The following is a 21,083-nucleotide window of genomic DNA, read 5'->3' on the forward strand; positions in this document are numbered from 1 at the left end:
TGTGTGTGCGTGCGCGTGCCAGGTTGCTGGGCCCCAGTGCAGCTGCTGACATCCTCCAGCTGTCCAGCTCGCTGCCCCTGCAGTCCCGTGGGCGTGCCCGTCTGCTGGTGGGCAACGAGGACGTGCACATCATCGCCCGGTCCGACGATGAGCTGCTTGACGACTTCTTCCATGAGCAGAGCAGCACTGCGGGGCAGGCCGGTGAGTGAAGGCTGCCGCACCTCTGAGCCGTGGAAGGACACGCTGTGCAAGTCATTTTTTTTTAATTATTTTGTAAAATTTATTTACTTGTGGGTGTGGTGTTTGTTTTTTTTTTGTTTGTTTTTTTTTTTTTTTTTTAAGGCACCCTTTCAAGTATTCCCACAGCCTTAACCAGATGGACAGATGAGTGTAAGGTGCTGGATGCGGAGAGCATGCACGACTGCGTGGCAGGTGAGTCCTCAAACCGACCCCTCAGAAATGCTGCTTTTTCTTGGTCGCACCACTCTAAAGCTGAGCAGTGACCCACGTGGATGTGCTGGCTCTCCAGGGCTAAGCTAACTGTCCCCTCTCTCTGCTCAGTGGTTAAGGTGCCCATCCTGCAGCATTTGGAGAGCCTGCGTGACGAGGAGCTGGAAGAGCGCAGGGAGAAGAGGAGGAGGCAGCTGGCGGAGGAGGAAGAGGCCAAGCAGAACGAGAGGAGCACCTCGGCTGGAGAGGAGAGCAGAGAGCAGACTCTGCAGGTAGTGGGGAGGGTTGGGGAGGGGCTCCGTTTGGGGCAGTGAGCACGATCCCCTGTGATCGATACCGAATGATGGACAGGGCACGGCTCAACGCCAGGGCGAGGCTTTCTTGCGCATTTGCAGCGTTTCAGCAGGCTGGCTGAATGTCATTTGTGCTCCCTTTGTCTCCCACAGGGCACTGCAATAGGCACCGTCAACGGAGCTGCAGACAGTGCAGCAGGTATTCCAATTACTGTCTTTGCATTAGTTTGTGAAATGCAGTGTTTGCTACAGAAATTCTTCCTGCTTTATAGATTTGTCATGTTTTCTTGTTTTTACCCCACCCTCCCAGTTCTTTTCAGTATTGAAATACTCTGCATATTTAAGGCACTAACACCTGTAAATGGGTGCATAGCGTGCTGATTTTAGTGAGTCAGTGTGACTGGGAGACGACGCTGTGCTGGATCTGCCTGGCGGGAGTATGTTTTGCTGCGTGCTGTGGGCTGAGGTAGTAGTTTGTATAGTTTTAGGATCACACCAGATCTGGGAGATAACTATACAGTCTACTGTCTTTCCCACGGCAGTCGCTTGGCAACAGAGCGACCCGGGAGACCGCAAAGCTTCCTTCTGCACTCCAACAGACATCTTTGTCTAAACAGATTCCATAAGTGAAGTGTTAACAGCCTGTGAAATATTCTGACTGTTAATATTGAGAAGTTTGATGTTGCATTGGGTGTGCTGTTCCTCTGTCTGCTGGGTGTTGTGTATTCCTGTCTTACGCCTGGAACTGTCTCTGGCTGCGCTGTGATGAGGTAGTAAGTTGTGTTGTTGGGGATCAGGATAGTGTGGCCCTCGAAGGAGATAACTATGCAACTTACTGCCTTTCTCATTTCAGCCATCACCCCAGTTTTAGCCACATGTCTGGTTAGATGTTGGTGAATAAAATCGCCGTGTGAATGAGTTCTCATCATGGGATGTTCCTCTGATGTTCCTTCTCTCGCCTCTCTCATCTTGAGCAGAAGGCGAGCAGGTGCAGGGTGGGGTGTCGTCCTGTCTCGACCCACCCCGCACGTCTGATGGCTTTCTAACGGCGCCTCCTTCAGGAGAGGTTACTCCCACTGCCCCGCACGAACAGGCCCTCGTCTCGCTGGAGACGGCCATCAGTCAGCAAGTGCATCAGCCAATTGCAGAGCTGCTTCTGGCTGACTCGCATGCTGATTCGCTTGGGGCGCTTGCGGGTGCGGTACCCCAGCTCTCGGCTCCTGACAGACCCAATTGTGAAGTAGAAGCCTCCCAGATGGAGATGTCTCCTGCTCCCACTGTTGGTGAGAGAGGTGGAGGAGGAGCTTTGGATGCAGTCAGGGAAGGTAGAATAACTTTAAAAAAACCTGTAAAAAATGTTTGCGGTAAAATGTTCTCTTTTTGTCCTGTCTTAATGGAGAAAAACTCCATTTAGCACTTTGTGGACACCAAGTGCACTCTGAACAGAAATTTAAATCCCACTGCATTCTACATGCAACTACTGCATGTTATCTCTTAATTATATTCTTTGGGGTATACACATTTTAGTCTCAAGCTTGTGTTCGTTGAAAGCCATCTGGTTGTGTCTCTTAGCCTCTCTCAGCCCAGATATAGCAGAGAGCTCTGAGCCTGTGCCAGTGGGTGTGTCGCAACTTGAGGGCTCACCCATGGATACCAGCAGCCCCGCTTCTGCAACCCAGGAGGAGTCTGCCCCCAACTCGGCCCAGCCAAATCACATGTCTCAGGAGTTGTCGGGAAGTGGGGACAGTGGGCTCACCGACAGGCAGACAGATGCTGATACAGGGTGAGCATCCTTCCAGTGTGGGTATGTTCAGAAGGGGGAATTATACACTTGTTGTCTGTCCCCTCTCACTGACGTGAATCTGACTCCTTAGTTCCACATCCGTGTCCTCCCCTGGCGAGACGATGCCCAGGAGTGACAGTGCAGACAGCCAATCTCAAGCCATCCAGGAGGAACCCCTCCCATCCACCAGCAATGAGGAAGAGGACCCACTTGCAGGTAAGTGTCTCGCAGGAAGATTGGTTTATGCTGGCGTGTGTATCTGGCGTGCGTCCTCTCTGCAACCCTCCCATTCTGCAATGCTCACAGACTGAAGACCCATCTATTTGTTTAAATGACAACTGACCCTGCTCCTATATTGATTGACTTAATACCTTACAATAAGTACTAATTTGTTTATTACACTGATCTTGTCTAACAAACTCTAGTACTTGTTGTTTTACACTTTGTCATTGTTTAAGATAGACCTTTGTACTTCTAAACATCAGCAGTGATCCCTGTATTTCTACAGTATTCTAGTTCGTTGGTATATTGGACTCTAACCTGCTGTACTGGCTAGGATGTATTCTATGAGTCAATGACAAAATACTTTGGGAAGTAGCTCTGCTAAATGCTGTAAATGTAATGCTTGTAGGTATCAGTCTGCCAGAGGGCGTGGATCCCTCTTTCCTGGCTGCCCTGCCCGAGGACATCCGTCGCGAGGTGCTGCAGAATCAGCTGGGCATCCGGCCCCCCTCTCGCCCTTCCGTATCTTCCTCCATGTCCTCCTCAGCCGCCCCCGTGTTGGGCGGGGGGCCGGGGGTCACTGAAGTCAGCCCCGAGTTTCTGGCTGCGCTACCACCAGCCATCCAGGAGGAGGTAAGAGAGACTGAGCAAATTTGTGTTTTTGTACGTGCAAAGCCCTGTTTGAAGAGACACACGTGGAGGCAGCATGGACCAGACTGGCGGGTTGCGGACCCGTGGCTGAGGGAGGGTGTCTTCTCTTCTGCCCAGGTGCTGGCCCAGCAGCGTGCGGAGCAGCAGCGGAGAGAGCTGTCGCAGCAGCCCCCGCAGGGAGACCAGCCCCTAGACCCGGTCACCTTCATCCAGACTCTGCCGTCTGAGCTGCGGCGCTCCGTGCTGGAAGACATGGAGGACAGCGTGCTGGCGGTCATGCCCCCGGACATCGCGGCGGAGGCAGCTGCCCTGCGGCGCGAGCAGGAGGCTCGCCAGAGGCAGCTGATGCATGAGCGCCTGTTCGGCCACAGCTCGTCCTCGGCGCTGTCGGCCATTCTGCGCTCGCCCGCCTTCACCAGCCGCCTGGGGGGCAACCGTGGTGTGCAGTACACCCGCCTGGCCGTGCAGCGGGGGGGGACCTTTCAGATGGGTGGCAGCGCCAACCACAGCCGGTCAGTGTGGAGGGAGTGCTTTTAGGAATGTGATGATGCGTTATTGTTGCCCATGTAAGCGGAAGGTTCATTGAATGAATTCTGTTTTTTGGTGTGTGCGTGTGCGCAGCCCCTCCAGCTCCAATGTGGACTCCCTCTTGCGTCTGCGTGGGCGTCTCCTGCTGGACCACGAGGCGCTCTCCTGCCTCTTGGTGCTACTGTTCGTGGACGAGCCCAAGCTGAACACGAGCCGTCTGCACCGTGTGCTGCGCAACCTGTGCTACCACTCGCAGACACGCGGCTGGGTCATCCGCAGCCTGCTGTCCATCCTGCAGCGCAGCAGCGAGAGCGAGCTCTGCCTGGAGACGGCCCGGCTGGACGACGCCCGCGGCAAGCGCACCCAGGGCCAGGGCTCGGCTGCCGCCAGCAAGGGCCCCTCCTCGCAGGCCTCGATGGCCTCGTCTTCGTCCTCCTCTTCCTCTCTGGAGCTGCTGAACAGGGTGGAGTCGCGCAGCTCCAGCCAGCTCTCCTGGCTCTCTGTCTCCATGGATGCCGCTCTCGGCTGCCGCACCAACATCTTCCAGATCCAGCGGGCGTCGGGCCGTAAGCACGCAGAGCGACATTCGGCAGGAGGGGCCGTGAGCTCGGCTGGTCTTGGGGGAGGGGTTTCGGGAGCCGGGGGAGGAGTCGGTTGCTCAGGAGGCGGGTCGACGGTGCACATCCACCCGCAAGCTGCCCCTGTCGTGTGTCGACACGTCCTGGATACCCTCATTCAGCTGGCTAAGGTGAGTGTTGAATGCCTTGCAGGCTTTGAAAATGTTGTTTAGGTACAGCAGTTGGTTGTGGTTTTTTTTCTAAGCGCCTCCCTGGTGCGTCGTGTGCAGGTGTTCCCCAGCCACTTCACGCAGCAGCGCTGTAAGGATCCCCAGTCTTCCTCCACCTCAGAGCTGGACTCTCGCCTGTGTGGCAGCTCTACCCTTGCACCCGGAGGAGTCTGCAGGCCGGGTGGTGCTGGCCAGTCAAACTCCTCAGGCGCCCAAGGCACCCTGTCCTCTACTCACAACTCCTTGGGCTCTGGCTCAGGCACACCTCTGGGCATCTCCACCGACTTCTGGGACCTGCTGGTCAAGCTGGACAACATGAACGTGAGCCGCAAGGGAAAAGCCTCCATGAAGACGGTGCCGCTGGGGGCTCTGGGTGAGGCCGAGGGCGCCCAGCTGAGCCTGGAGGCGTCTCCGCTGGGCCAACTGATGAACATGCTGTCCCACCCTGTGATCCGGCGCAGCTCGCTGCTTACCGAGAAGCTCCTGCGCCTGCTGTCGCTCATTTCCATCGCCCTGCCCGACAACAAGGCCACGGAGGTGCCGGCCGGGCACCCAGTGCCACAGGCCCCGTCCACCACGCCGGCGGTGCCCGCCAGCCAGGGCGCTACCGGGGTGGCGGCCACAACGGGCAGCCAGGGTGCGACTGCAGGGATGGCACCAGCACACGCTCAGCCAGCACCCACACCCACCCCCCCCACCACCACCACCACCACCACTGCTGCAGTCTCCAGCACGACTACAGCTACGTCTGCTGCTGGTAGGAGCTTTTCACACTCTGACGGACGCTATAAGCACCATAGCGCGGTTGTCCATTGCTGAAAGTTTTTAAACTTCTTTATAGCTTCTGTGCCTCACACCCACAAAATTACTACTGTTAATAAAATAGCACTGATAATTATTTTAATACTGATGCACTGAAAATGTTCCATGAACGTGGTCCAGATCATGTATTCTAGTGCTGTTTTGATGCATTTGTTCACCTTACAAGAGATTAAGTAACAACCAAGGTGATGTACTGGTGGTAATGCAGGCAAACAGAAGACAGTGAGCAGTACAGATAGTGAAACCAAGCTGGCCTCCACTGGCCTGACTGAGAAACAGCTACAGCTCTCAGTAGAGGTATGGCACGCTTTATACACACACCCCTCGCATCTGGCTTGGCAGACCCCCAGACTGTGTAACTGGGAGACCACCCCTCATCTCACCCCTTGTGTGCGTTCTCTGCTAGGTGCTGACCTCTCACTCGTGTTCAGAGGAGGGCTTGGAAGACGCGGCCAACATTCTGCTACAGCTGTCCAGAGGGGACAGCCAAACCCGAGACACGGTGCTCAGACTGTTGCTCAGCGGGGCCCGCCATCTCGGATACACACTCTGCAAACAAATCGGTTAGTACTTCCCTGCTCTTTAACCACCTCGCAGCTCTGCTTTCATGCTCTGTAACCCGTTTTGTAACGTTTCCATTACCTCTGGTGGTCATCGTGTGTGCGTGTGCAGGCACTTTACTGGCAGAGCTACGAGAGTACAACCTGGAGCAGCAGAGGAGAGCGCGGGCTGACACTCAGTCTCCAGAAGCTGCACACGAGGACCCCTCCCTCACCACACGCCTCAAGGGCAAGATGACCAGCAGGTGAGCCAAGCCGAGGGCCTCCGCCAGCCGTCGTCATGTTACCGTATCAGAATTCAGGAACTCTTCTGCAGGAGTGGCTATATGCTATACGCAGCAGTCAGTTCCAGGATCAGCTGTGTTGCCCTTTTTTCTTAAAAGGGTCGTGCGCAGCGCATCTTTCCTTTCGTGCTGCCTACTCTCCTCTGGCCTGCAGGTTCGATGGGTCTGAGAGTGTGGTGATTGTGGCGGCCCAGAAGCGCACGCTGGGTGGCAGAGAGCTCCAGCTGCCCTGCATGAGTTCACTCACATCCAAGACGTCCACGCAGAAGTTCTTCCTGCGTGTGCTGCAGGTTATTATCCAGCTCCGGGAGGACACGCGACGCGCCAACAAGAAGGCCAAGCAGACGGGAAGATTGAGTGAGTCTCTCTCACACACTTGATGACAGGGTGGCTGTGTGATGTTGTAAGTCAAACAGAATTTCTATAATGTTGGAGTTAACCGGAGAGCCAGTAGCCTGTGATTGACCATGACCTCTAGTTGCGAGCGCCACCTGATACAAGCCCTTTTTCTAGCAGAGTGGCCTGTTTGAAATGCTGGTCCGACCTGTTCTGTTGATCCGAAGGTTTTTCGTGTTTGATTGCACCTCCTCCCTCTGCTGCCCCCTGCAGGCTCTACCAGCTTGGGCTCTGCCAGCAGTATTCAGGCTGCCGTCCGCCAGCTGGAGGCAGAAGCCGATGCCATTATCCAGATGGTGAGAGAGGGGCAGAGGGCCCGCCGGCTACAGCAGGCCCCCCTGCCCTCTTCATCCTCCTCTTCTTCCTCCGCCGCCGCCACCGCTGCTGCCGCTGCCGCTGCCGCTGCTGCCGGATCGTCCGCGGCAGCCGGCCACGCCCCCAGCACAGGCCACGCCCCCAACACCGCAGCAACCAACAACCCCCCCACCGGCCCGGCCAGCTCTGCCACGGTTAGCATGGGCCACACTGACAGCAGGCAGACTGCTACTCACACTACTCGCCAGTGCCTCACCTCTGATTGTTAAATGCATTTTATTGAACACTGACAACACACAAGATGTGTCAGAAATGACATGTAGCATCTACTCTCAGACTTTACATATAGACGCAGTAAACAAATGTTACAAACTCGACACGTATTTGTTGTGTTGTAATAATCGATGTGGACACCTAGACTATTTTGTGCACCCTTTTCCGTCCTTTCGCCTACTTGTCTAGTAAACCTCTGCGAGCGAGTGAGCTGACCACGCAAACGTTTCTCTTTAGTATTCCCACTGTAATGACTCTGCACTGTCCCTCCAAGTTGGCCAGCCTCACACACGCCCCCAGCACATGTATGTCAGTGAGACGAACGCACCCAGCACTCTGCACGTGCTTCAGCAAACGCTCACTGCACTGGGTACACGTCACAGCCCACTGTTATGAATTTTGAATGTGGCTTTAGGCTTGGCTTTCTTTCCCTGTGTTGATGATTTGTGGTGTTTGTTTTTTTTTGGCTGGCTATCATGGCTCAGTGCTTCAGCAACTATCAACACCCCTCCCGACCGCTTATGGTTCTCCATAATGCATGGTGCTCTCCATTTTCTCTTCCTCTCATTGAACACTCGTGCCCCTGAAGCTGAGATGTAGAGCCCATCATTGTTCCCTCGCCACGTTAGACGCCCCCTCTCCCCATTGCATCAGTGTGGAATCTCACCCTGTCTCCTTCCGTTCTCCCGGTCCAGTCGGAGGCGCATTCTGCGACAGAGGCCCCAGCAGCCCAGAGGGATGACTCTCCCATGGATGTGGACCAGCCTTCTCCTTCAGAGCAGGACCAGGCTCCTATCGGTGAGCGCCCGCAGCCCTGCGTCGCTGGGTGGCACCTGGAGGAGAACCTCACTGCTCATTTCAATTTACCAGAGCAAATATGAGCGTTAAGTGCTCTAAATCTCTCATGGGAAAGGGGGGGGACTTGATCAGGATAATTATCTAGTGGTTTTATTGTGGTTTTTTAAAGCTTGGTGATGAAGGTGTGCCTACGTGTTCTCAGGTGAGGAGGGCAGTGGACAGCAGGAGCAGGATGAGAGACTGCCTGAGTTGCCTCTGCTTAGCGAGCAGCTCCTGTTGGATGAGCTGTGGGACATGCTGGGGGAGTGTCTCAAAGAGCTAGAGGAGTCACACGACCAGCATGCCGTCCTGGGTAATCATATCGCCGAGCATGTCCTGCTGGTTAAGATTGCAAAGGCAGAAGCGCTTTGACACAGCTCTGTATCTTTTCGCTGTGAAGTTCTGCAGCCGGCGGTGGAGGCCTTCTTCCTGGTGCATGCGACCGAGCGCGAGAGCAAGCCCCCAGTGCGGGACACGCGCGAGAGCCAGCTGTCCCACATCAAAGACGAGCCGCCGCCGCTGTCCCCGGCACCGCTCACACCTGCCACGCCCTCCTCTCTCGACCCCTTCTTCTCCCGGGAGCCCTCGTCCATGCACATCTCCTCTAACCTGCCTCCCGACACGCAGAAGTTCCTCCGCTTCGCTGGTGAGTTTAAAACCATCATGCCTCACGGTCGTCTTCCTTCGCCAGTATGAGGAGGCTGGAGGGCCTAAGTGTGTTCTTCTCTGATCTAGAAACCCATAGAACGGTGCTTAACCAGATCCTGCGCCAGTCCACCACGCACTTGGCTGACGGCCCCTTTGCTGTCCTCGTGGACTACATTCGCATACTTGACTTTGACGTCAAGCGCAAGTATGGCCTGACTGACACTTAACTGGTTGGAGGTTTACTTGTTGCTGCTGTTTGGTTTTAGTTTCTTTTTGCTGTATTCTCATTTCTTCATCTCTCGTCTCCATTTGTAGATGTCTCACTTTAGATTCGCTGCTGTGTAGGCCTTATAGCGTATGTGCTCAACTGAAGGGTGTGTGTGTGTGTGTGTGTGTGTGTGTGTGTGTGTGTGTGTGTGTGTGTGTGTGTGTGTGTGTGTGTGTGTGTGTGTGTGTGTGTGTGTCAGGTATTTCCGTCAGGAGTTGGAGCGTCTGGATGAGGGACTCAGGAAGGAGGACATGGCTGTCCACGTGAGGAGAGACCATGTCTTTGAGGACTCCTACAGAGAGTTGCACCGCAAGAGCCCAGAGGACATGAAGAACAGGCTGTGAGTGTTACACAGACACGTGGACTAATCAGTAGATAGCTGCCAGCCAGAACTGGTGATGCATTGATGCGCTTTGTGCATGTGGTGCAAGCACTTACCCACACCCTCATTTCTACAGATTAGTGTACAAGATAATTGTTGCTGCTGTGTAGCTAGAGAATCTCTCCACTCAGTTTAAATAGCTCTCCCTCATTCTCTCTCTTCAGGTACATAGTGTTTGAAGGGGAGGAGGGCCAGGATGCCGGTGGTCTGCTGAGGGAGTGGTACATGATCATCTCCAGGGAGATGTTCAACCCCATGTACGCACTCTTCCGCACATCACCTGGAGACCGCGTCACCTACACCATCAACCCCTCCTCCCACTGCAACCCCAACCATCTCAGCTACTTTAAGTTTGTGGGCCGCGTGGTGGCCAAGGCTGTCTATGACAACCGACTGCTGGAGTGCTACTTCACACGGAGCTTCTACAAGCACATCCTGGGAAAGAGTGTTAGGTAGGGTATGTCTGGATGTACAGAGCTGCTTCATTTAACAGAAGACAGAATGCGACTGAAGTCAAAGTGACCCAGCGCCACAGTGATGCGGTCGGTGATGTCATTTACCAGCTGGGTCTGCAGCATGTAGGATCGTAGCAGCCTTGGATTCCACACTGGATTTTGCGTCACAGATTGGACATATGTGGCTAAAGGATTTCAGTGAAATTATGCATGTTTTTTTCCTTTTACTAAAAGGCTAATCTGATAAGCTACATCGTGACATTTTCCTAAAAAGTAGATGTGCATCTGACATGAATGCGGTTCCATTTAAAAAACAGCTGAAATTTAAAAATTGTGTGGAATTTGCTCATATTGGCAGTTATAAAAATTTCTAAATAAAATAAAATAGTGTAGTAAGAGTTAGTCTTTGCCTGCCCTAATAGACATGTGTCTCTGTGTGTGATTTTGTATTCAGACGCTGGCCTTAATCCTGACCTCCTGTGTTAAACCATGCCCTGTTGCTGGTGGTGTCTTCTACAGGTACACAGACATGGAGAGCGAGGACTATCCCTTCTTCCAGGGCCTGGTCTACCTGCTGGAGAATGATGTGTCTACCCTGGGTTACGAGCTGACATTCAGCACAGAGGTGTGAAGACCGTTCAGAAAGGTCTTGGGTTTGGTTGTATGTCCTGTCTCCCACAGCACAGGGCTGAGTAGATCTGTTGCGTCCCTGTCATTTTCCAGGTCCAGGAGTTTGGGGTGTGTGAGGTGAGGGACCTGAAGCCCAACGGGGCCAACATCCTGGTGACTGAAGAGAACAAGAAGGAATACGTGCACCTGGTGTGCCAGATGAAGATGACGGGTGAGCCTGTGCCGCGCAGCATCGTCAGCACGTCGGCGGATATTTCCTCCATCTTTGAGGACTTGCTGGAGCGCAGGCTAGCACGCGAGCTCACTGCTTCCTTACTGTGCAGGTGCTATCCGCAAGCAGCTGGCAGCTTTCCTGGAGGGCTTCTATGAGATCATCCCCAAGAGGCTGATCTCCATCTTCACAGAGCAGGAGCTGGAGCTGCTCATCTCAGGCTTGCCCACCATCGACATTGACGACCTGAAGGCCAACACGGAGTACCACAAGTACCAGTCCAGCTCCATCCAAGTAGGTGTATGCACACAGAGAAAGTTTAGAATTTGAAGGGAAGCAAAACGGCTACTTGAGAGTCTATTAAAAACACAAATTTTAGCACCTCCATGGTAAGGTGGTGCCATAGTCTCCTGGTGCTGACCTGTGTCGTTTCCCCATGCAGATCCAGTGGTTCTGGCGTGCGCTGCGCTCCTTTGACCAGGCCGACCGTGCCAAGTTCCTTCAGTTTGTCACGGGCACGTCCAAGGTGCCCCTGCAGGGCTTTGCCGCGTTGGAGGGCATGAACGGCATTCAGAAGTTCCAGATCCACCGCGACGACCGCTCCACTGACCGACTCCCCTCTGCACACACTTGGTACAGAAACCCGTCCACATAACGAGCAGGCCAGGAGCTGTGTTAAGTATTGAGTTGATGGTGTGTGAGAACCCTATTTTCTCTTCTCTCTCCTTCCAGCTTTAACCAGTTGGACCTCCCAGCCTACGAGAGCTATGAGAAGCTGAGACACATGCTGCTGTTGGCCATTCAGGAATGCTCAGAAGGCTTCGGGCTGGCCTAGAGACTTTCCTAAAACCCACACAGTACACACACACACACAAAAAAAAAAAAAATATATATATATATATATATATATATATATATATATATATATATATATATATATATATTACACACACATATACACACACGCTGTCACACACCACACTGATTTAAACTTACATATTGTTAACTTATGACACACGCATATTCACACTATCGTAGACATGGCCAAGACCTGCTTCTTTCTAATCCATGTAAAGTTGGATGACTGAGCGTGCGAGACAAACATAATGACATTGCCTACTACACACGAAGCCTCTCACTGACACACAGAACTGCATTTGGTATATTTGTGTGTCTCCCATCCCAATTAAAATGCAGACCCGAGAGAGACGATCTGGAGGTTTTACGCGGACTAATATAAGAGACATTTTCTCCACTTAGTTTTTCTCTGTACAAAAGGTTTGGGAGTTTATTATGTTTAATCTTTTTTTGTTCTTCTCTGGCTGTTAAAATAAGAAGGTTGTTTGTGTGCGTGAACAGGATGGTTATAAAACCTTTGGGGGGGATGCATATGTCGATTGTCCTCTGTTGCTAATGTTTGACCTCACTAGCTTTGAAAATGGGCGAACTGGGAGGGGGGTGGGGTCGAGTGTGAGTTTAGAGTTTTGAATGAACTTGCAACCGTGCAGAGACTTTTCAAAGGGTGACATTTTTAGGCAACTTTTTGTGGTATTTTTGGGAAGGATCACAGAGCTTAGAGGAAGTGACGGACTGGCCAGAACCACCAGCCTTCTGACGTGGTTCATGGGCTGCTGAACCAGCCCCTCAGCAGCTAATCAGAGAATAAATTGCTACATAAATAAATGCATAAAATGGACTCGATCGTGTGTGCTAAAGTTGTTTCAAGAGACCTTAGACTGTTTGCACCCAATGCTATGATCATTTCCAGCTTCCAGGCCGACTTCACAGGAGAATGAGGGTCCGTTGGGGCACGTACGCTGTGGAGAACTCGTCTGGCCGTGCTGCTGCAGAGCTGCTCAGGGCAATCGTTGGTGTCACACTGAGATTACCTGGTTCAGATGGTGTTGTGAGGGGCCAGTAGCAAGAAAGTGTGTGGGCCTGTGTCTGTCTTTGCACGCAACCCCCCCCCACCCCCCCACTTCATCGCAGTCATCATGGATGGCTGTTGCTCTCCCGATGACCCAGATTTGCGTGCATGCGAGACCTCAGGCATTTATCATGCCTACTGCACCCCAGTACACTGATACATTTACCAACCAGGTGCTGATTTATTGATTTTTAGTTTTTTTTTGTTGTTTTTTTTTTTGTTGTTTTTTTTTTTTTTTTCTGTTAGTCATGTTCAGTGTTGCCTTCTTTTCCTCGCTGTCTGGGCCCTGCCCTGCCCACTCCATCTCTCCCCTTAGCATGAGTGGCGTCTCTCACCATCTGCGCTTAAGCTGCACTTAAGTTCCTTTACCCTCCTCCCACCAGGTACCCCTGTCTCCCTAACCCCTCCCCCTCCGCTTCTTCCTTCACGCCTTGCCCCACCCTGTCTTTAAGCAGACACCACGGCTCCATGAGATTCTGCGCAGCCCATGCCTCCACCTCATCAAATCTAAGGTGAGGGAATCCACTGGCGCTTGCTGTAGTTTCTGCCTCGGGGACATGATGAGCTGGACAGATAAATGACTTTAGCTCAAATCAATGTTAACCCCATGCTGCCTTAATTGTTTTCTATTTTCTTTTTCCCTTCCCCTCTCTGTCTGCGTCCCTTTCCACCCCCAGTCTGAGTTTAATTGTAAAATTGCTAGCCCTGGTCCTGTACAGGCAGATAAAGATGAAAGCTGTTGTGGTTTTTCATGCTTGAAGCCAGAGACTGTTAGTCCCTGCAAAAGTTGAAACGGGAGACAGATAAGGTCCAGCTAATGGTGACGGATTTTTTCCCCCATGTAGCACGTGAGTGAGTTCTCATGGCGTTTGCCACACGTGACTCGCTGCATTTCTTCCCTCGCACGGAGTTGCTCACGATTTGCATTTGAATTCAATTCAGGGGGAACGAGTTTGACAGAGTACTTGCCCCTTAGACCTGCCACAGAGCAGAGGGTCGCCATGTTACCGTGAGCCATTATAGTTTACAATTTCCACATTTTAAAATGTATTCAGAACCCAAAGAAACGTACGGACCTGAGTAAATGTCTGAGGTACAAGTTATCAATACACCACTAGGGGGAGATCTTGAGGCGGTACATCATCTCAATTCTATGAAATATGTAAAAGTATTTTCCCCTCAAAGATTTTTCCTTTCTTAAAACATTGTCTTTTGCTCCTCTTGGCTTTGCAGTAGCTGCATGATTGCATTTGATGTTGCATGAACACTGTTGACGTTCCTTCCTCTAAATTATGCAGATTTTATGTGACTTTCTGCAAGGGCTGCTCAATAGGTATTGACTCGGTTATTATAAATAATGCAAGTCTTAAGTAAAGCTATTGGAGGCATTGTGGGGAAATGTTTTAAAAAAGGATTATAATGTTGAATACATGTTTACAAACATGGGTATTGCGTCTCTTCTGTGATATCTGGAGAGCTCGCATCACTATTGTAAACCTCCAGGCAGGGAGCCAGTGTAGGTGGCAGCCAATCACTGGGTCTCAGGGACTAATACCGGACAGCTTCTGAGACGCTGCCAGAACTCCCATCATAATGCAGAGTGCTGTGCCAGGCATAAATCAGGGGCATTACTTCCCCCCCGTGAGGGGAATGACGAGGGGAGGACAAATGGATTTGCATAGCACTAAAGCAGGAGTTGTTCATTAGTGTAATTGGCTTCATGGTTTTAATTGACTATACAGATATATGTATTTTGTACTGTGAGGGCGAGTTAACCCTTTGGCATATGCGTGCTTCACGTTCAGGGTATGCAGAGCTGAACCAGTTCACCTGGTAATGAGACAGCCCCTCCATGTGCTCTGTGCAAAGCCTTAATTAAAGATTATGCTTCCTGGTGAGTTTCTCACACACAATCCATTGCAGACAGATTATAGAAGGGAAAAGCCTTGAGGATCACACAAACTCTACAAAATAAGATTAAAATTGGAAAACTAATGGGGGGGGGGGGGGTTTAAAATCTCAAAAACTGGAATGTTACCAAGAAGAGTGAATGTTTGCTAAAAATAATTAGTAATTAATGTAAGGCACCGCCAGTGTTAATTGCTTAAGATCATAGGGTAATATAAAAACTCATTTGTTAACAAGGAAAAATGCCCAAAAACCTCACCTGATCTACTTAGAATCAGTTTATTAGTTTGTATATCTTTCCACTGCCCACTGTTGAGATCACTGGTGGTGGGCAGAGCAGTTGAGGATCAATAATGTAAAATACAACAAAAATCAAAGCTATCCCAGGTTTAAAAAGGTAAGTTAATATAGCTACTTATTGTAAGACTACCTATGCAGGATTATGTTGATTGTTAGAACTGCAGTGAGACTTTGTCCATCAGCGTTAATCTAGTTTCACAGGCATCCATTTCTGTGATTTATGCTGAATCGTGCCAAATACAACATGAACAAAAATTAAAATGTTCAAAAAAACTGTATGTAACTGAATAAAAGACTTTGTAAAAGTTCTGGTTAAAATGTAGTCAATGAAAACTGAAAGCAGGTGGTCTATATCAATAAAACCCCTATTCGTTTAGTGACCACTAAGATTATATTTCTTGTAATGATATCTAGCAAGTTCATTACTAATCTATAAGGATTAGTGTTCTTTTCAATTTGGTAAATTCTTCTTTAATGGAAATTTGGTGTAACAGGCACAGAAGTACCACTGCAAGAACAGTAAGTGTCCACTGTGCAGGCCTTGGGAGTTTGAGGAATATGTGATGCACGTGGTTTTGGGCACAATGAAGTTTTGGTTCTTTTTTGTATTTTGACATTCACAATGCAAATTACAGATGCAAAAGTCTAGTAATTTGTCAAAGTACTGTTCCCAAACATTCATGTTTTATCTCGAGTTTTCACATCACATTCTCGTGTGTGTGTGTGTGTGAATCAATAATTCATGGCCTAATAATTTTATCCAGTGTTTGTATGTAGCATTCCAACATAAATTGGTGGTGTGGTTGAGGTCTGATATCTTTGTACACACAAACAATGGATATCAATTGCAGTCGACAGTAATAAATTAATTTGACACAGATGAATTGTGCAGCCTAACAATGTCACTGTAAATCATCCTAGTGTCTACGGCTCTCACACCATCTCTCACCGTCTCTGTGTGTCACTCAGTCCATGTATGTCTGTCTCTAGTCTCAGGCTTTTACCATGTACAGCCTGACACCTCAGTGGGTGTGCAGCAATCGGCAGCCCCAAGAGTGTAACGCCGTCATCATGTGTCCTACTTTAGGGCCAAAAGACTCTGCTCTGCTGTAGACAGAACAAAATGACTGGGGTGTGTGTGCGCACTCTGGCATCCTAAACCTAAAAGTCTACAGAGAGGAGTCAACTCAATAGTATGCTACAGCGAGGCATTATCTGTCTGGCAGAATGTCAGACTAGAATATCGAACAGTGCTACAGCGAACACAAGCCAGAGCTCAAATCTTGTCTTATTCTGAGATGGAGGTTAAAAATAAGATTTAAAAAAAAAAAAAAAAAAAAAAAAACTTCCCCCATGCAAACAGTAGACACAAACACTAGTAGACAACAGGAAGAGGTGGGGGGGGGGACAGAAATCGGAAGTCTCTGGTATACTTGTCATGGGTTATTTCTGACTGGCTCAGGCAGCTAATTGACTTAAGTGAATTCATTTAGTGGACGTGAGGTCATTTGGCCAGTTTGGCCCAGTGCTAGTCATGGTAATTGAAGAATAATGGCAAACAGACAGAGCCTAAGGCTGAGAACTTCAGATTGCTCCAGCAGTAACATTCTGAACACCTGGAAAAGCACTGGATGCTATTTTTGTTTCTTAAACCCATTTTTTATGCAAGTGTGTTCAGGTTATTTTTATCATCTAGCAACACTTGAGTATTCTTTGCCTTTTGATCATGTAGTCTCTGACAATGCACAGAGCTGATCTCAAAGTACTAGCCTCATCTTGATTGTGTTTTAAGGAGGGGAGAAAAAACTTTTGATGAAGGAATCCAACACAAGACAGTTGAGCTGTTTCATGACAGTTTGACATGTCTGAAAGCCTGTCCCTCCCTTGACCTATTTTTATATTGTTTATCTGCACCAAGCCATATTTCACTGTTCCAGTTCTAAAACCAAATCACAAATTTCTTCCAATATTTTATTTCGTCTCATCATATAATACATTTGTTTCTGGCAGTTAGACCTCTGTTTGTAACCCTTGCAAATTGCTTATTCAAATGTTCTCTGTTTTACATAGTCCTTTGTCATTGTGTGTGTTTGTGCCTTGAGTTAGTCATGTGACCTGCAATCCCAGGCAGCCCAGCATGCAACAGAGCCACTTGGCAAACCGAACCCAACAGCAGTCCTTTAACGGGAGGCTGGGCGTTTAGATTCATCTTCCGGGGTCATGGGCTTATGCGTGTTCTTATGTTACCAGCAGCAGACGCTCAGACTGCGCACCCTGCGGCGATGTCACCCATGTGTGACACCAAGGCGAAACACATGCTGGGAGAGGCAATGTGGAGATGATGCAAAAATATCTACTCCCTGAGTCTTTATTCACACTGACACACAAGCACCTGAACAGTGACCTTTTACAGCAGCCATACAGTGTCACTTCTATTATGCCTCGAGAGCCAGAGGACTGTGTGATGTAGAGGAGTATGTCTTTTGTGTTTTAGAAGGAGAACCCATCAGGGGTGGAAGTCACAGGTGCTATCGAAGGGGGTTCTGATATTTGTATTTACTTAGTGTCCTAACTCAGGCAAGTGTTATGATGCTGGAAAAGAGTACTGATTTATTGTCACTTGAATGCCAGTCATTTGGCATTCAGTCATGTGAAACTATGTTTGTGGAACGCTCAAGTTACTAAATGATATAAGATGCTGTTTTTGAATTGATTTCTCTTGCATTGGGCTGATAATTGCTTAAATGAATGTGAATGGTTCTCAATTTCTCTGCCCACCCCACCCATCAGGCCTAATCCCCCATCCTCCCTGCCAGTATCATCACGTCTGCTGTTCAGTAGCCAGGTGCCAGGGGGGGAGAGAGTGCGCCCTTCCAGCACAACATAACGCTGTTTAATTAGCATAGCATCAGTCCATGTGCTTAATGCCACGATCATGCCATGTGCTGGAAACTGCTGCCATGAGAGGCTAATGCGCCTGCCATCATGCCTCTATGATTGCATTACCCATTCATCTGTCTGATCGGGCCAATCAGATTACAGATGTTGGTGGGGTGGGGTGGGGTGGGGTGGCTGTTGTCCAGCACGGGATTAAAAAGAAAAGAATGTGGGATAAAGAGAATAAAGCAATGGTCAAAAAACAGGGAGGGAAGGAGAGAGAGAGAGAGAAGGAGAGGGAGGGAGGAAAGAGCTGAGCGAAAGGGTGATGTCACCTCTAGCCAGCAGCGAATCAGAGGCCAGGGAGGGAGAGAGAGGAGTGTGAGAGGGTGTGTTTCTGTATCACTGCAGCATCAGCACAGAGAGGCCACAATCAATTTGAAAGGGAGGAAGAATCGCAAAACCTCTACATCAGGGAGGAGGGGGAGGAAAAACCCCACAGAGCGCTGTAGCCTTCGTAAACCTGTGGAGGTAAGAGCAGAATGGCGTCAATGGCATGCAGTAACAGCTTCGCATAGCTGAGAACTGCTGCATACATCTCGTGTTTACGTAGGCAGGCAGATCCTCATGGGTCCTCGGATGAAACGACAGCACTATTGTAGTCTGAGGGATTCATGAGTGTGTTTGCTGTATTCTGTACCTGGAGTGAAGGGATGGCAGGAGTTGCATGGATGAACGGATTTGGAAACCAGTTTTTGGCTTAACATTTAGGGGAAAGGTAGGTCATTAAATATGAAAGCTTTAGAAGCAGCTAGTCATATTTCCAAGGCAAATCCCTAATTTACAAATGAAGAATTTTTTACATGTCGTTTATTCACTCTTCTTGGTAACATTCCAGTGGTTTTGAGATTTCGCAAGTAATTTAAGAGTAGCTCATGTTTTGATTCCCTCTATATCATCTCATTCAGAATAAATAAGTTGTACTGAACTTTTGAAAATCCTCTGATCTTCCTCATTTCCATTTCATGTAAACAGGGCAGCTTGGCTGCAGAAGAGTACTTCTTTTCCATCAGTGAGCGGTAGTCTTGAATACTAAGTGGTGTGGAGATGTGTCTCTCCGTCTCTGATATTGGCACGCGAGCATTGATACCTCCTCGATGACGCTGTTTGATCAGTCATGCTGATCAATGAGGCAGCAACTGATTGGATCGTCTCTGTTTGTCAGAGACGATTGAGCAGGTGCAGTGCCATGCAGCAGTGTGCTTTCATCCATACTGAACCACACTATCTTAATCTCCTCCTGCCCTGTTCTGCTTACTAGATATACTGCTGCAGTCTCTTAATTGTGGCTTACTGACCCCACCCCCCTCCCATTCTTGCTATTTGTGTTAGCCGCCAATAATCGCTGGAGAACAAGGTAATGTGGGTCTTTGCTGAGCGGCGCGCTCCTCATGCAGCAGCCTGTGTGCAGATCCAGGGCGTGTGCACTAAAGCAAACAGGGAAAAACTAACTGCAGTTTAATGGGGCAGAAGGGGAGCGTGCGAGCACAAACGAAGCAGGAGGGTGGGACCTGCGTTTGTTTTCACTGGCTGCTAAACGGAGGCTGCTCACCTGGCCGAGTGCCAGCATGCGAGATTCGGGGTGGGTCTTTTGTACACAATGCTCAGGGTGCTAATCCCGGACACTTTGGCAAGGGTTGTGGCTGTCGCATGTCCTGCTGCTATTGCAGCAAAAAAATACATTTGGTACAAATTCTGGAACTTGTGCATGAGGTTGGAGCCGTTTGTCAGATTTGCACAGTTACTGTCAACAAAGAAATTCATAGAGGCGCCTGTCCTTGGCAATCCATATGGATCGGGAATCCATAAAAGGTGTGTGACAGTGATGCATGTTTCTCTTTAGCACATCATCCCAAGGGTAAGCAGTAAGGCTTACTGTGGAGAAGGCATGGGTTTGTTGGCCTTAGCAACTTGTTGTACTGTTACATCATAATGTGATGGAATGTTGTTGTTGTTGTTGTTGTTGTTGTCCCATAATATCCAAAGGGCTTTTGCCTTTGTGAGGCTAAATGTGATCCGGCAACACAAAGCTCTCTCCTCCTCTGAGCCACCACATTTAATTGAGCCATATTCCCAGACGGATGCACAGGCTGGAGAGATTTAGGAGAGAGGAAAGAATGAGGGTGGGTGTGGTCATGTTTGACAGGCAGAGCCATTCCCCGAGATGGTAATGTGTGTGCTTAAATCTGTCGTCTGAAGTGAGACAGGGACTGGCGCTGAGACAATGGGTGCAAGGTCAGAGGGGGAGGGGCATAAGCTGATATTGGAGGAGAAAAAGAGCCATCACAGTTAAATCCTCCTATCAGGACATATATCCTCACCATCTCAGCCTGCCTTAAAGGCCGGTGGTTGGCGTGGTAACGCATCTTTCGGCGGGGTGCGAGCATCTGCTCTGAATCTGCCAGTTAGAGTGGAGCTCGAGGGAGAAGTGGTGTGGCACGCAAGCATCCACGGCAGCTACCGGTTCTATTGCCCAAAGGCCTGGATGGCACTGCCATCGGCACACCCTGTACCCACTGGTGGCGCAAAAATCCCTCCCGACATCCTGCTTATCGTAACCGTGCAGAGGGAGTAGACCCACTGATGTGTGCCAGGCCCGAGGGCTGGCAGACGAACATGGGAACGCGTCGTCCGCGATTCCCGTGGGCCGAAATTGCACCGAACTGAGTGAGGGCAGAGGGGCAGCTGAGGATCATGTGTAGTGGGCAGGAGAGAAAAGGAGGAGATGTTGCATCAATGCGAAGAGTGCAGGCAGACTGAGACAGCAGCGCCAGTACAGGCCAGGCAGGGTGGAACCGTTTACTTAGAGCCACATGGGCGGTGGCCACGAACTATGGCTTCTCTGTGAACACACACACACACAGAGGCTTAAAAGCATGAGGGAAGTCTGGGCCAAAGTGTCAATCATCAGAGCAAAGTGAGGGAAACGGCAAGGAGCCCGGCCATAAGAACTGACTGGATGTTTAAGGCCATGCTAAATATCAGCCTTGGTTTAACTAGTGCATTAGTTTAAGTGGTGAGCATCTGTCATGTCATGTTTCATTTCTTTTAATGCTGTCTTTCCTCCCTAAACTGCAACTGTTATTTTTCAGTGGCTCATCAGGCCTGATCAGGCACTTTGTAGATCACAATCAAACTAATGGCTTCTTCAGAACAAATTGCAATTCTCTTATATATACTGACAAAGGCCATAAAATTGAAATCAATCTTTCAAGT

The 21,083-nt window shown here is 49.8% G+C and overlaps 2 protein-coding genes across 3 annotated transcripts in view; both read left to right on the forward strand.

The window, feature by feature from the left end:
- The window catches only part of huwe1 (HECT, UBA and WWE domain containing E3 ubiquitin protein ligase 1), a 34,957-nt gene extending 22,466 nt beyond the window's left edge, over positions 1-12,491 (forward strand). The window contains 27 exon segments of the mRNA XM_035522467.1: positions 23-201; positions 343-432; positions 562-722; positions 897-942; positions 1,721-2,068; positions 2,316-2,526; positions 2,618-2,742; positions 3,158-3,381; positions 3,517-3,911; positions 4,021-4,675; positions 4,775-5,471; positions 5,745-5,833; positions 5,943-6,099; positions 6,209-6,341; positions 6,535-6,737; positions 6,990-7,285; positions 8,060-8,162; positions 8,365-8,514; positions 8,602-8,847; positions 8,937-9,054; positions 9,317-9,457; positions 9,664-9,951; positions 10,474-10,579; positions 10,678-10,795; positions 10,908-11,089; positions 11,238-11,428; positions 11,528-12,491. Coding sequence (XP_035378360.1) covers positions 23-201; positions 343-432; positions 562-722; positions 897-942; positions 1,721-2,068; positions 2,316-2,526; positions 2,618-2,742; positions 3,158-3,381; positions 3,517-3,911; positions 4,021-4,675; positions 4,775-5,471; positions 5,745-5,833; positions 5,943-6,099; positions 6,209-6,341; positions 6,535-6,737; positions 6,990-7,285; positions 8,060-8,162; positions 8,365-8,514; positions 8,602-8,847; positions 8,937-9,054; positions 9,317-9,457; positions 9,664-9,951; positions 10,474-10,579; positions 10,678-10,795; positions 10,908-11,089; positions 11,238-11,428; positions 11,528-11,630 — 5,755 coding nt within the window. The 3' untranslated portion in view covers positions 11,631-12,491.
- Positions 12,492-18,202: 5,711 nt separating this feature from the next.
- The window catches only part of l1cama (L1 cell adhesion molecule, paralog a), a 35,279-nt gene continuing 32,398 nt past the window's right edge, over positions 18,203-21,083 (forward strand). For both annotated transcript variants that reach the window (XM_035522291.1, XM_035522292.1), the window contains exon 1: positions 18,203-18,338. The gene's annotated coding sequence lies outside the window, so the exon portion shown is untranslated. The remainder of the gene's footprint in view (positions 18,339-21,083) is intronic.

Source organism: Electrophorus electricus, chromosome 24 (assembly GCF_013358815.1).
Source record: "Electrophorus electricus isolate fEleEle1 chromosome 24, fEleEle1.pri, whole genome shotgun sequence".
In the NCBI taxonomy this organism is placed as follows: Eukaryota; Metazoa; Chordata; class Actinopteri; order Gymnotiformes; family Gymnotidae; genus Electrophorus; species Electrophorus electricus.